This window comes from Equus quagga, chromosome 5 (genome assembly GCF_021613505.1).
Source record: "Equus quagga isolate Etosha38 chromosome 5, UCLA_HA_Equagga_1.0, whole genome shotgun sequence".
NCBI classification, from domain to species: Eukaryota; Metazoa; Chordata; class Mammalia; order Perissodactyla; family Equidae; genus Equus; species Equus quagga.
In genome coordinates this window covers 35,606,181-35,620,797 of record NC_060271.1, presented here as the reverse complement: position 1 = coordinate 35,620,797, position 14,617 = coordinate 35,606,181, and the positions used below count along the sequence as shown (strand labels likewise).

Sequence of the window (14,617 nt, the reverse complement as noted above, 5' to 3'; positions counted from 1 at the left end):
TTTGGGGAGCACACATACAGCACAGAGCAGGCGCTTTGTGTAAGACAGAAGGAAGACAGCTTCAGACCCCAGGTGAGGGAGCCTGGGACAAGCAGAAGAATATGAGGGTCCAGATGGGGACGTGATTGGCAGGTCCAGCATCTGCATCCTGCAGGCACCTATGCCCTTAGCCTATTGTCAACCGGTGACATGCTGCCTCCTGCAGCTTTTCCCCGATCACTTCACCTTCCCTTGCAGACATCTCAGAGGCAGGAGGACTGACTGAACACGTCCTGCTCTTCTCTGGCCTCAGTGTCTCCCATCCATAAACCGGGAAGAAAAACGACCCACGCTGGCTCTCCAGGGAACCAGAGATGCATCAGGTGTCTGCAAAGGACCACAGAACAGCCTTCCCAAACCTTCTTATTAATAGTATAGCCACATCATTATCAATAATGAAACACAAATTAATAATAAATAAACAAACTGAAGATAAATAATACATATGTCATGAATAATACATTAACACTACAAGGCTTTTGAGTATCTATTGCCTCTGACAGAGGGGAATTTGATTAGCTGGCTAGAGATCACAGAGGGGGAGTATTTCAGAGGAGCCTGAGAGGCTGGGACAGGGGACAGGCTCCCAAAAGCAGCAGGCACGTCTCTCTGTAACGGCTGCAAAATGTTTGAGGTCCCTGGTGACCCAGAGCTGAGCTGACCTTCTGCTGGGGGAGGTGAGAGCCAGGAGTGAGGGTGGGCCCCCCTCCCCCGTTAGGTGTTCTTCCATGGCCCAAATTTAGGGAGGGAAATTCATAGCTCAATAAGGCAAGAAACATCCAGCCTCGAGAGAAATGGACGTGCTGACTGTGGCTAGGCCAGCTGAAGCTATCTGTAGAATTTACTCGTTCATCCATGGATTCATTCATTCACTCATTTATTCAATAAATATGCCTTCAGTGCCAACAGTGCGGCCAGCAGCGTGCTGAGCGCTAAGAATGCAGTTACTAACATGTGATTTGGCCCTCCAGGGGCTCACGGTCCATGGTGGTGGCACACAGACTGGTAAAAAGGGGGTGTAACCACACAATGTGTTACAGCTACAGTAGATGCTATGAGAGTGGTGCTCATCCAGGTTTGGGGGAGCTGGGTGTGGGGTATGTGAAGCTGGGGTGTGTGTCAGGAACGGCCTCTGGGGTAAAGCATGCCTCAGCTAAGATCTGAAGGGTATGTCAGAGCGAGGGTGGTAAAGTGATGGTAGGTGTTCCGGGCAGAAGGTTGGCAGGTACACAGACCCAACAGCCGGACATCATTCAGGATGCCTGAGGCTCAGCACGCAAAAGGCAGAGAGGACAAGAGATGAGCTGAGGAGGAGGCAGGCCGTGGGTGTGAGGGGAGGGGTGTGGACTTCATCCCAAAGGAAGCGGGGAGACCAAGAAGGATTTGACTCCAGGGTGTGACATTGTACACTGGACTGCAGCGTCATCCACACTGGTCCAGGGCTACACGGCTCACCAAGACCTGCCACATGCGGGGTTCGTGTGTTGATTCATTCATTACTTCATTCGTGCGGGACACAGCCTGAGCACCCGCCGTGTGCCAGCCCACATCCAGGGAGCTAGAGATGCACACACCAGCTCCCTCACCTTAAGAAGCCCCCGTGACGGTGGAGACACACGCAAGAACCATATGTTATATTATAATGCAATGTGGATGGGCTGTGATTGAGATGTTTACACGGGGCTGTGAGCGCAGAAGCGGGAGTTGCAGACTCATATAAATCAAGGAAGGAGTGACTGTTGCATTGAAGCTGGAAGGATGTGAGCCAATTTCTCTAGGTGAGCTCAGAGGAGAAGGGCATTCCAGGGAGAAGAAACAGCACAGGCTCCAAGAGGGACCTGAGGGGGTCTGGAAGGGCTGGTGGGTGGGTTGTGAGGGGCACAAACACGTACTAGACTGATTGAGTCTGAGCAGCCGAGAGAGGCAAGGTCCTTAGGGGCTGCGTTGGCCGTGGCAGAGTCTGAATTTGATCCCGAATTGGAAGGCAATGGGGTGGGGAAATTGAATGGCATTAACCAGACAGCCGGCGTCATCACATTTGCTTTTTAGAAATATCATCGAGGCTCCAGTGTGGTGGGTACACTGGAGGAACAAGGTGGAGACTGGAGACCAGCAAGCTGGCGGTCCAGGGTCCTGAGAGGGACTGTAAGGGCCCAAACCAAGGCGGGATTGGTGCGGGGCAGAGAGAGTTTTGAGAGCTATTTGAGAGGAAGAATTGATCCATCTTAGAGACAGATGAGCTGTTAGCTTCCCCACTTGGCTCACAGGCTTTCTTTTCTTAAAAGGCCCCCTCCACCCCCGGCCCCACCTCTCACCCCGGTTTCTGCCAACAAGGAGGCGACGGCTGGGAGTGCCTGTTAACCCGGCATGGAAGGGCGTATTTCACAGAACCCTCGTACCTGCCTGAAAGATGTGGTTGCCGTAATTGGTTTGTTGTAATGATATTTATTACGATAGTAATTACACGGCGCGGTGAGCCCAGGGAGGCTGCCAGGAGCGCTACGCTGTGGTACTTATCGTCATGAGGTGGGGTGACTCTTTTCTTCGTGAGTGCTGGTGCATGGAGCTCCTGTTACCACGTGGGGATAAATCCCAAACCCACAGAAGGGGGAGGGTGGCACGAGGAATTTACGTGACCCTGACGCCCACGGTCCACCCCAGAGGGGCCTTAAATCCAGTTGGTGGGGCTGCTGCCACGGCCTGACTGTCTGCCCCAGGTCAAGTCTTGGTGTGGTCCAAGCTGGTTCTCCCAGGGAAGAAGGTCCTTGAGTTCCCGGCACCACTTCTGCACTTGCGGACACAGAAGAGAGTGAGACCCTGTTCCTGCCCTCAGGGAGCTCCCAGTCTGATGGCAGCCACAGCCCCTGCCCTTTGATAGAAAGATGGTTGCCTATTGTTTTTGATTCTTCTCTAGTTGCTTTGTATCAATAAGTGATGCTTGGGCCACCCAAGACAGGCACTGCTGGGCCAAGGAAACTGTCCAGAGCCAAGTCCAGAGGATGGTACTGCAGGGCTGAAATGGAACAAATGCACCGATCCAGCCTCAGATCTCTCGCAGCCCCAGGAGAGTTCAGACACATCTTCCTGGCCTTCCCAGCATCCTCTGCTGCTTTGAATCTGAAAATGGCCTCGACTGTCAGCTATTCTGCTGCCCCCTGTGGTGGTGTTGTGTCCTGCTGGTCTCACCTGGTGTCTGACCCCACTGCATCTGAGCAAGATTTCTTGTGTATCTCCAGGCACCTAAGCCCCCTACCCACCCCTGTGTTCAGCTTCTCCACTTGGAAGGAAGGGGCAGGGGGCTCCTGTGGGAGGGCGGAAGAGTACTGGCTTCAAAATCAAAGGACCCGCCTGCCAAGCCTGGTTCTGTGTGTTGGTGAGGAAGTCATTCTGAATCTCTGAGCCCCAGTCTCCTCACCTCGAAAATGGGGACACTCCCACAGGGTTGCTATGGTGATCAATGAGATAATAATTACAGATATCCTTTGAAAATTGCCAAGCGCTGATCAAATATTTATTTGCTCACTTTTTCATTCATTCAGTACATCTTTGTTGAGCTCTTATTAAGTGCCAGGCACTGTTCTAGTTTCCAGGGATAAAGGAGTGATTAAAAACACAAAGTCAAGGAATTCTGGTTATCGTGACACGGAGCAAAGGCAGCCTGCGTTTGTCTTCTGCTAATTCAACTATAAGACCTGGACAGAATGTGTGGACTCCTATTTGAAAAGCCTGAAATGTAAATACTAGCAGGCAGTTTGGGGAATAACACCAGCATTCAACTTACAACTGAGGGAATTAATATAAACAAGACCTGGAATCTCATAAAGTAGCACCTAAAATGTGCAAGATACAAATGAAAATTGCTCGACATACAAAGAACCAGGAAAATCTCAAGTCACATGGGGAGAGACAATAAATGGACTCCAAGGATGAGAGGGCGCCTCTGTTGGAATTATCTGACATTAAAGTAGATATCATAAACATGCTTGGACAAGTAATCGCAAATAGTCTTAAAACAAATACTAAAAAAGAAAGCCTCAGCAAAGAAATAGAAGGTGTAAAGAAGAACCAAATGGAAATTTTAGAACTGAAAAATGCACAAACTGAAATAAAAAACTCACTGGATAGACTCAGTAGCAGGATTGAAATGATGGAGGAAAGAGTCAGTGAACCTGAAGATAGATCAGTAGAAATTATCCAATCTGAACACCAAGAAAAAAATTGAAACACACACGGTCTCTGCTCTCAGGGAACTTACACTCTAGTTGGATGTATGTGAGGGGTTATCAACAGACAATAAACAAATAAATATGTATCAGGCAGTAATAAATGTTTAAAAAAGAATAAAGCAGGGTAAAGAGTTAGAGAATGACTGGGATGCTATTTCCTATGGGATAGTTAGAAAAGACCACTCCAAATAGGTGACATTTGAGCAGAGAAAGAATTGAGGGGTTGAGCCATGTGGGTATCTGGGAAAGATTGTTCTGGAAGGTGGGAGCAGCTAGTGCAAAGGCCCTGAGGTGAGGCTATGCTTGCAGTGCTCAGGGTTCAGCAGGGTTCATTGCGTGTGGGTGGAGTGAATGAGGGAGACAGTGAGGGGAGATGAAATCAGGGAGGCGGGCGGGGGCAACAAGTTAGGAGGCATTGCAGTAGACCAGCAACAAACGAGGCTGGCTGGGCCCAGGGAGGCGGCCATGGAGGGGTGAGGGAGTTGGATCCAGGATACACTTTCTAGAGTCTGCAGGCCTTGTGGGTGCTCCCTGAGCTCAGGAGAGAGGGGGGGAAACATCTCTTCAGGCTTGGATCTGTTCACTGAGATGCCTGAAGACATCCACGTGGTGCAGGGGGCAGCAACATGGCGCCGCATCGTGGCAGGGGTTCTTACTGAGCCTGCTGCAAGGTGTCCGGTTACCTCTGTCGGCAGCAAGGCTCCTGGGAGGAGCGAGGGAGACAGACCCCAGCTCAGCACTGTGTTCCCAGGAGAATCAGGACGCTGTACAGGATGCAGCATAGCTCCATCCCCTGACGCTGAGCCTGCCCGTCCTGGCAGTCGCCCACCGTTTCCTGCTCCAGGGCCCTGCCATATGGTGGGTCAGTAGCTGCTGCTACCTGTGGTTTCTGCTGTCTCTGTTCACAGCTTCTGCTGCCTGTATGGTCCAGCTCTAGCCACTGCACTCTCTGCTGACTCACTCCTTATGTCCTATATCCTACCATCTCTGATGGGGCATCTACTCACCAGCTGGGGCCAGCATCCTCTGTTGGGTGAGTTCTCCTGCCTGGCCTCCATGAGAGGCCGCTGGAGACACCAAGGTGCCTGAACACCGGTCCAAGCAGATGTGGTCAGAGAGGCAGTTTCAGAAGGACCTGAGGTCATGGGGACCCTCGGCTTGGGCGCCTAGGACAAGGCCCACAGGGAGGAGGTGCTTCCAGGAGGGTCCTGCTGGGAACCCCACCCGCTCTCATTATGGAACGGTCCGGGCAGTGGGCGGGGTTATGTCTTTCCTTCCTTCAACGCGTGCTGGGATGCAGGCGCTGTTCTAGGCACGTGGTAACACGGCACACAGAAGCGGTTCATGGCCTTGTGCAGTGGTGACTGTACATGGAAAACATCATCACAAGTAACGCTCAGTGTCCTCAGGGGTAGGCGAGGGGAGGGATGCTTTGGGGACAATGATAGTCAGGGAGTCCGGGAGAGTTTTCTTGAGGAAGTGAGATGTCCACTAATCCTTGAAGGATGAGCAGCAGTTACTCAAGCAAAGAGTGAGGGCTTGGGACCAAGGGGACAGCCCATGCTGGGGCCCAGGGTGGGAGAGAAGGCTGCCCCGAGGGAGAGGCAGGAGGCAGCAGACCCTGTTCGGGGGTGAGAGCCGGGAGGTGCCGGAGGTGCTGGAGAGCTCGGCCCAGGCTGGGTCACCCCAGGGAGGATTGGCAATGTTTTCTCTGGAGCAATGAGAAGCCCTGAGGTGTTTTAGAAAAATCCCTCTGGCTGCTGGTGGAGGGTGACTGAAGGGCGTGAACGGATGCAGGAAGTCTGGGACAAATCCTGATCCCACAAGGTACCTCCCTAACCACAGCCACCGCTGCCCACGGAGCCCCCACGGAGAGTCAGGAACCAGGGAGAAGGTTAGCATCCACTCACTGGTCCTTACAGCTGGTTGAGGGAGGTGTGGTTGCTCTGACTGTTGAAACAGGTGGAGGTTTAAGAGACCTCCCAGGGCCGTCCGCGGGCTAGGGTGCGATTACAGTTAGGGTGACCAGTTTGTTCCAGTTCGCCTGTTTTAGCATTGAAAGCCCTCATCCAAGGAAACCCCTTGGTCCCAGGAAGATTGAGACTTCTGGTCACCCTGAGACGGTTGATGTCCCTTTCATTACGTCAAGGCGGGCCCGTACCCCTCCCATGGAAACCCTCGCTGACTCCCATCCACCCAGCGGGCCAGACGTGAGCCGGGTGTCTAGAAACGCCCCCTGTGAGCCGGGAAAGGGGCGAGGAGCGATGCTGGGATATTGCGAGGCGAGTTTCCGGATAGAGGAGCTATTTATCATCACCTCATTGGGAGGGCGCGTGGCTCCTATATATTGCCTGCAATTTTGCTAAATGTGTCTTAAGAGGAGTGGCGTAAGTGCTGTCAGAGATAGAGGGGAGAGTGATGCTGCCGGTCGGGATAATGAACTGCTTAGTTAAGATGAATCCGTCTCTGCTCCTGATCCTGCTCCTCGATACTGCACCTGGGGGGGGGCTCGAGCATCCAGGCTGATTGCCGGCAAATTTAATGCCGAGAAAGACGGAGCCCCGTCTGTAGCTGGCGGCTGATTAATTGGGGGATTCGCTTCTCGGAGAAATGGCATTAAGTCGTACCAGGAACGAAGGTGGCAAGATTCAGGCTCAGTTAACATCTGACATGAGATTGATTGGAGCTGGAAGGCCCTAAAAGTCCAGTTCACCCCTCATTTTAGAGACGAGGAAACTGAGGCCCAGAGAGAGGGACCACCTGCCTGAGGTCCCAGCACACAGACCTCTTGTGCTCTTTCCACTGTACTCACTGCTTCCCGGCTGGTGGATGAGCCCATCTCCCCTACCCCTGCCTGTTCAGCTGCCCCTCCCCCACCAGGCTTGCCGGGGTCCCGACAGCAGGGGGTCTTCTTGGCTCTTCTCTCTCTGGTTTTCTGTCCTCTGCCTTGCAGGGACAATTCCGCTTGGGTCTCCTGGCTCTGATCCCAGGCCAGGTGGGACACCTGGCTGGTCATCTCTGAATCTTCTACTCCCTGACCAGCTTCTAGTTGTCAGACCCCACCCTTCCCACCTCTATTCCGGACCATCCTTCCTCAACTGACCGTGGGAGGTGGGAGGGAGGAGAGGTCTGGGGGCCGGGAAGCGTGGGGCCGCTTCACCCTGCTCAGGGCGCCCACCTGTGAGGGCAGGGCACATGGCGAACCACACCCTAGGATGTGCTTCACGGCGTTGGACCCTGTGATTGTTCCCACGTCCACATTACACACGGGGAAACTGAGTCCCACGGAGGCCACACAACTTGCCCAGGTCACTACTGAGTGGTAGAGGGAGGAACTTGAACCGGATAACTGACTTCAGATTTGTTGGAGGCGTGTGGGTGGGAGAAGCAAGGAAGGCGAGGCAGGGAATTTTCAGAGAAAGAACAGGAATTCGAAAGATGATGGAATTTTGTGAAATAGGAGCTGGAGGAATGTCAGTCGGACCTGGAGGAGAACTTTTCCATTTTTCTTTTGCAAAGAACTCCTTGGCCACGAACCCCTGCTGGCCCCTCTCCTGTGTGTGTCTGTGTCTGGGAAGGTGAGTTCTCACCTGGGAGCCAGGTGTTGACCGCCACTGAGGCAATTCTCGCCTGGCACATCTGTCAGAAAATCGCCCTGCCTCCCGCCTTCCCCCTTCCTACCCCGCCAGCAGTCCTGCCTCCAGACCTGAGGCTCAGAGCCCACACGTGGCCTGAGGCTTGTCCTGGCCTCGGATAGGAAAGGCCCGGGGAGCCTGCAGCTCATTGCAAGGCTCTGATCTCCAGCCCTGAGGGGCCGTGGGGTCTCCCCTCTGCCCACCATCCCTCACTCGGGCCTGATCTCACCCCCAGACCTGTCTGCTTGCAGTCTGCTTGGCTCGGTGTGCAGCTCCAGGTCTGCTCCTCCAGCCCCTGCCTCGGCTCCCGGGCCCCGTCTGAGAGCCAGGCCTCAGATGAAGATGCAGTCAATGGAGAGGCGAATCGGGGGACTAGCCCCAAATTCCCATGTGACCTCTGCAAGTCACATGACTGCTCCGGGTGGTAGCAAACGGTCGTGGAAAGAGATTGGCTTCGGCATCTGACAGATGTGGATTCAAGTCCTGGCTTTGCTGCTTACATGGGGGTGGTATTGAGCAGGGCGCTGCGCTGCCCTGCACGGCCGTTCCTCCTCTGTGACTGAGAAGCATTCAAGGGGGCCGTGAGGAGGAGGCTGCCTGCATGCACGAGCGCTCAAAAAGGAGCACACGTGTTCTTATGTTCCTGCCCTAGCGGTATTAACAGAACCCGCGTTCCAGGAGAGGCAGGTGTGCAAACAGACAATTAGGCTCCAGTGGGACACACACTACAAGGGCAGCATCTTACGCGGCGTGCACAGGTTGTTGTGGGAGCTGATGGAAAACTGGGAGCGAAAGTGCTGGGAACACTAGAAAGTGCCACGTGCCCAGGAAGGAGGGTCTAGTCCTCAGAGCCGAGGCCTCCTGCCCGCTCTGCAGCCCGGAGCCCCCTCCGTCAACTCCAGAGGGGCTGAGAAGAGGAGGACCCCCAGCTCGGAGCATTCCACTCCCATCCCCACCCTCTGTGGCTCCAGCTAGGGGACCTGGGGAATGGGACCCATAGTCACTTCTGCCTCAGCTGAGGAAGACGTGTCCTGACGTTCTTCTAAAGGACTCTAGCAGGGTGGGGACTAGGGGGAGGCAAGCGGGACTCAGGGTCCTGCAGCGGGAGTCAGCGCCCCCTTACATTTGGCGCCCTAGGCATCTTACTTGCCTCACTCTCGCCCCAGCCCAGGTTCCGGTCTTTCAAGAAGCTCAGCCAAACCTGGGCTCCAGAGTGTACAAAGTTATGAAAAAATGTCCCACCGTGGCCCAAGTTTGGAGCATCACACAGCGCTCTGAACACAGTCCAGCTTCAGGGCCTTTGCACGTGTGGTGTCCTCTATGTGGAATGCTCTCCTTCTAGATGCCCACGTGGCTCACACTTTCCTTTATTCTGGCCTCCTCAGAGAGGCCTCCCAGACCAGCCTGTCCAGAGCAGCCCTGATTTATTTTTCTTCGTTACACTATCGTCACCTGACATAGCTCCCATCCTTTGTTTATTTGATTATCGTCTCCTCTGCTGGAAGATCAGCTCCACAACGGTGGACTTGCCTATTCTCACTGTTGCATCCCCACTGCCTAGAACAGTGCCTGGTCCTGAACAAAAGCTCAATAAATATTTTTTACGCATGAAGGCAGGACAGGAAGAAGGAAGGAGAGAAAGGTTCTGAGAAGTCTCAAAGGGAAGGAACGTGTTTAATTTTGTTTAGCCCAATATTTCTCACATTTAGCTGATAACAGAAGCCTTGTTGCCTGAAACTTTGATTAGAAGCTCCCTATTCTGTACACACTCTGGGAAAAGCTGTCTCAGATGTCAGAACCACCCACTCATGCACCCACCTTCTAATTCTCCTCCTCCTGTGTCCCAGGGACCCCTCTCTCAGATGTGCAGTGGGCTGCTCCCTGCTCTCACCCGGGCAGGCCCCTGTGCATCCCGTCGCCTTAGACATCTGCTATACCTGTGGTGCCCCTAACACTGTCACCAGTTCCCAGCGCTCCAGCCATCCCTGCCAACCCCCACCGCTCTCACACGTGTAATTCCCCCATGGCTTGCCAACAAACGGTGACCCCACAAGCTGGCACCTCCATCCCCCCTGCCCGCCTCCCATGCCGGCACCATCTGCACCCACCGTGGACTGGCCGGAAGATTGATGCCTCTGAGAGAGTGTCCTTCCTGCCTCCTTCCGGGGGCGGCCCTTCTCTGGTCTTGAGCTCCTCAGCCATCTGGACTGATGATGCCCACTCTTAGCTGTACCTTCAAAGGTGAGATCCCCCAGAGAGGGCAGCTCCACTGGAAAAGTGAGCCAGGGGCTCAGCCCAAAGCTGGGACCGGGTCCTAGACTCCTGCCATGGCCCCCCAGTAACACACCGCCTCCTCCCCAGGGCTGGACGTGAAATGTCTGCTGGCTCTTTCCTCCTCTCCCATCATTAAAGAGGCTGTACAGAGCGTGGGGGTCAAAATGGAACAGAAGGTCTGGGTTTGAACCCAAGCTCTGCCACTTACAGCTGTGTGCTCTTGGCAGGTTGCTTCACCTCTCTGTTTCTCCATGGAAAGTGAGGATAATATTTATTCCTCTCCCAGGATTGTCGTGCCAGTTGCATGAGTGAGTGTGTCTTAAGCACTGAGCCCAGCGGTGGCCTCAGAGTGGGCGCCATGGAAACAGGAGCCCTTGTTACCATTTCACACTCGGCTTGGCCTGCCTCAGGGTCCTCTCTCGATGGGGTTCATCCCCTTGTGGGTGGCCTCCTTGTTTGTCGTGGCTTGGGACCCAGCTGGGCTGGGGACTTCCCTGGTCAGCCAGGCTGGGCCAGGTTTCCCCTTTCCCCTCCCACAGCCCCCCACCTCCCTCCTACATCACCCTGGCCCACTGAGTGTGAACATGTGGTGAACCTGTCCCCCCACTGTGCGCTCCTGGAGAATGGGACGATGTTCAAGCCACCCTGCTTCCTGGATCCCAGCCCGGGGCCTGCTCAGAGCAGGTGGCAGCAAACTTTGGGGCTGAATGAGTGAGGAAAGGACACAGAAGGTTTGCCTGTCCAGTTAGCTCCAGTTGCTGCTCTCATGGACCACTTGGGCTCCCTGCACACCTGTCCTCTGGCCTAAGTTAGAGGCTGCCTAGGGGCAAGCCCCATTCCTTACCCCTCACCTGGGCACTGGGACCTGAAGCTCGGACCACGCAGGTCGAGTCTGACTCCAGCTTCCAAATTGATGCTTCCAAGGTTGATTCTTATTTGTTTTGGTTTTTTTTCTGGAGTGTTGTAACCATTAAGTTCCAGGCAGGGGTCAGGCCCCTGGGCTCGATCCGCTCAGGTTGCCTGCACAATTGAAATCCCCGAACCCATCCTGGCTAGTTTTCTCATTAAGACGATCGGACTGGATTGATCCATTAGATCAATGGCTGGACATCAGCTGGTGGGAAACAAAACAATGAGCCTGGACAATCGGCTCAAGAATGAGCTCCCCTGACGAGCTGCAGTGGGCGCCCCGCCCCTTGGGCTGGGGTTCTGGAGGCAGAGGAGTGGGTCGGAGGCCTGGCCAGGCTGGACTTTGGTGTGGAGGTAGCAGTGCTCCCCAGGGGTGGCTGCAGGGCAAGAGTCCCAGCTCCTGGGGGCTGGGAGGTTTTCCCAGGGGCAGCTGGGGGCGAGCGGCATCATCTGGGCATTGCAGAGGTTTGAGACCCCTTTCCAGGCAGCTGGCCCACCCTTCCCCTCTCCCTCCACTACCATCACCACCGCCATGGCCAAGGGGGGAACTACGTCTCCCTCTGGGTGGCAGGGTGTGTGTGATGGGAGATTTGGGGGCTCAGGAAGCAAACAACAGTATCTCAGGGTTCTCTTCCCTTCTTCTCTCCGGGAGTAATTTGGTTATGAGGCTGGGAGTGGAGGGGTCTGGGCACCTGGAACGCCATATCCCAATGTGGGCTTCACGCGACCCTGGCTGCGTAGGCTCCTGGTGGGGTTTGAGGGATGGCCAAGGGGCCGATGGTCAGGGAGGTTTGGAAACACTAGCTCAAAGGCATTTCAGTGAGTTCCTTTCCTGCAGGGCTTACTCACCCACGAATGTTGCGACTCTCTAAAGGGGGGATGGAGGGGCCCTGTTTGACCACAGGCCCGTTTCTCTGGGATATCCTGTAGAAATACATCGGGGCACTTCCTCCAAGTGCCAGCAGGTCCTATTTTCATGGGAAAATTCCTCCCAAGAAATGTTTTCAGGTTGGAGGGCTCCGTGGGAGCCAAAGAGCTTCCCAGAGAGGCAGACGTCAATGGGAAGGAAGAAGAGGTCAGTGGAGCCCCACTCAGGCCCACAGTCACCCATCACGCAGACTACCGCGTGAACAGCACCCCCCACGGTTGCATCCACTCTCTCCCCCACCCCGCCCCGGTCAGCCCCACCCTGCTCCTGATCAGCTCGTGCCCTCACTGTCCCTTTCTCCTTTCTTCCACAGCCTACTTGACTGTCAACATTGAGCCCCTCCCACCCGTGGTGGCCGGAGACGCCGTGACCTTGAAGTGTAACTTCAAGACGGATGGTCGCATGCGTGAGATCGTGTGGTACCGGGTAAGCTGCTGCCACTGTCCCCTCTGCGCCCACAGCCAGGGCTGAGGGTGAAGTCCCCAGACCACCTCTGGAGACCCTCACAGGCTTGGCTATGGCCTCAGCCCTAACCCAGCCCCCAGCTGCCCTGTGCCCTCTGCCGGGTCCCTGTCTTCTGCCGAAACCTCCTCAAAGTCCGCTTTGCCCAGCCTTGTGTTCTGCCCTCAGAATCTATCTTGTTCTTTGTGTCCCTGACGTGACCCTGTGCTCAGAAAGCCCCACTAGTACCAAGCATGAGTCACTAAGGTCCCTGCGGACCCTACAGCAGTGTCCCATCGAAGGAATGTGGAAGGATGGCGTTTTGGGTGTAGTCTTTGGGTCGTGTTTTTGGTAGGGGAGAGAGAAGGACAGGACAGCCTCCCACCTTCTTCAAAACCAGATTACGGAGAAAGCCTGCCTCCTATTCTATTTCGTATAGGGCTAGTCCTGGCCTGACACCCTGAGTTTAGGGCTGAGGTGCGATGTTGTTAGAGATGTGCAGATGCCCACCTGCCCAGGTCCCAAGTGTTGGCAATAGGAGGACCAGCTGTGGGTCTTAGGCACAAGCGTTGGCCTTTTCAGCCGCTGATGGAAACCTTCGTGTGTCTGGACCGAGCATCCCAGCCTGGTCTCCCTTTGCCACAAGGGAGTGGAAGGTGGCCAGGCTCAGAAGAAGGTCCAGTTGTCACTGACGTTCTTCTTGCAATCCTGTGCTCAAGTCTGCACAGCACAAGGTACCGCCGTGTGGGGAGTGGGGTAGGCGGAGAGCTCCCCTTCCCTGATGTAAAACAGGGGCTGGCAAGATTATTCCGAGAGGCCCAGATAGTAAATATTTCCCTCTCTGGGGACCATATGCTCCTTGTGGCAACTACTCAGCTCTCCTGTTGTAGGTGGGAAAACAGCCACAGACAGTGTGTCAGAGGAAGGGCGTGGCCTGGTTCCAGTAAAACTTTATTCATGGGTGCCGAAACTCAAATCTCCTATAATTTTTATGTGTCGCAAAATGTTCTTCTTCCTTATTTTTTTCAACCGTTAGAAAAGGTGAAACATCATCCTTGGCTCGTAGGTCGTACAAAACCAGGCTGTGGGCTGATTGGTCCACTGGCCATGGTTTGCCAACCCCTGATGGAAAACAACACTTCTCTAACCCTTGCAAGCTGCGTCCCCCTTTCTTCAGACGAAACCAATGGATGACGCAGTCAAACGGAGCTGCTCTGGATGGGGGTGGAGGAGAGGGGTGGGGGACGGGGCGGGCACAGCCTCGTGATCCTGGCACTGACTCCTTTGCTCCTTCATGCTGTACCACATCCGCGTGCTGTGCATGGAAACCCGGGGTCACAGGGCCGCGCTGGGGCACACTCACCATTCGCAGGTTTGGCTCAGAGCTGCACTCCTCAATCTCCTTCTCGCTCTTGGTCCAGACTTACTTTAAACACCCTGTCCTTGCTGTTGTCTTGCATTCTTGGTCTTGGGGTCATCATTTGCTGGTTGTTGTGGCTATTTCATTGGCTGTGACCTGAGCTCCTTTTAACCCAAATCTTTGTCCTCCATCTTAGTATGGTAGCCCCTCCCCCTTGGAATCAGCTCTAAGGTCCTCCACCCCAGCTCTTGTGGCAGTGTGCGACCCCGCAGGTGTGGACCTAACAATTGGCACCCCGCGGGGCCCCAGCTTTAAATGAGGTTTCTATCCTGGATAGATCAGCGGGCCTGGAGGAAGTCAAGGCATATGTTAAATAGTGCCACAAACTGAATCCTAAGAGACGTATTTACATGATATGGGAACTGCTTGGCTGACACACGCTGTGAGCCTCTCATTAGCACCTGGCAGGAGGACGGGGCTGAAGTAACTCCAGCTCACTGCTGACGATGCGGCCGCATCTCCCTCTACCATCCGTAGATGGGATGGGAGTGAGGGGTGGTGAAGGGCGTGCCCCGCTGGCAGAGAGAAACATGGGGACCCAACAGTAACAGTGAGTGGGGGTGAAGGTGGGAGGGAGCTTGGAGACGGGAAAATGCTGGTGGCACTTCATTGCCTTCCCAGCCCTTGGAGCAAATATTCTCTCCTGTGTTTGAAATCGAATGTTACCGCATCCGTGGTAAAAATCTTTCTGCAGAGGTGGCTGCCAGGCAATGCCAGTGCCAGGTCTAGATAGGAAACCAGGAGC

The 14,617-nt window shown here is 54.6% G+C and overlaps 1 protein-coding gene across 1 annotated transcript in view; it reads left to right on the top strand.

Moving 5' to 3' along the window:
- IGSF21 (immunoglobin superfamily member 21) overlaps positions 1-14,617 on the top strand; it is a 237,547-nt gene that overhangs the window by 89,645 nt on the left and 133,285 nt on the right. Inside the window, exon 2 of the mRNA XM_046663094.1 lies at positions 12,325-12,437. Within this exon, the coding sequence (XP_046519050.1) occupies positions 12,325-12,437 (113 nt within the window). The remainder of the gene's footprint in view (positions 1-12,324; positions 12,438-14,617) is intronic.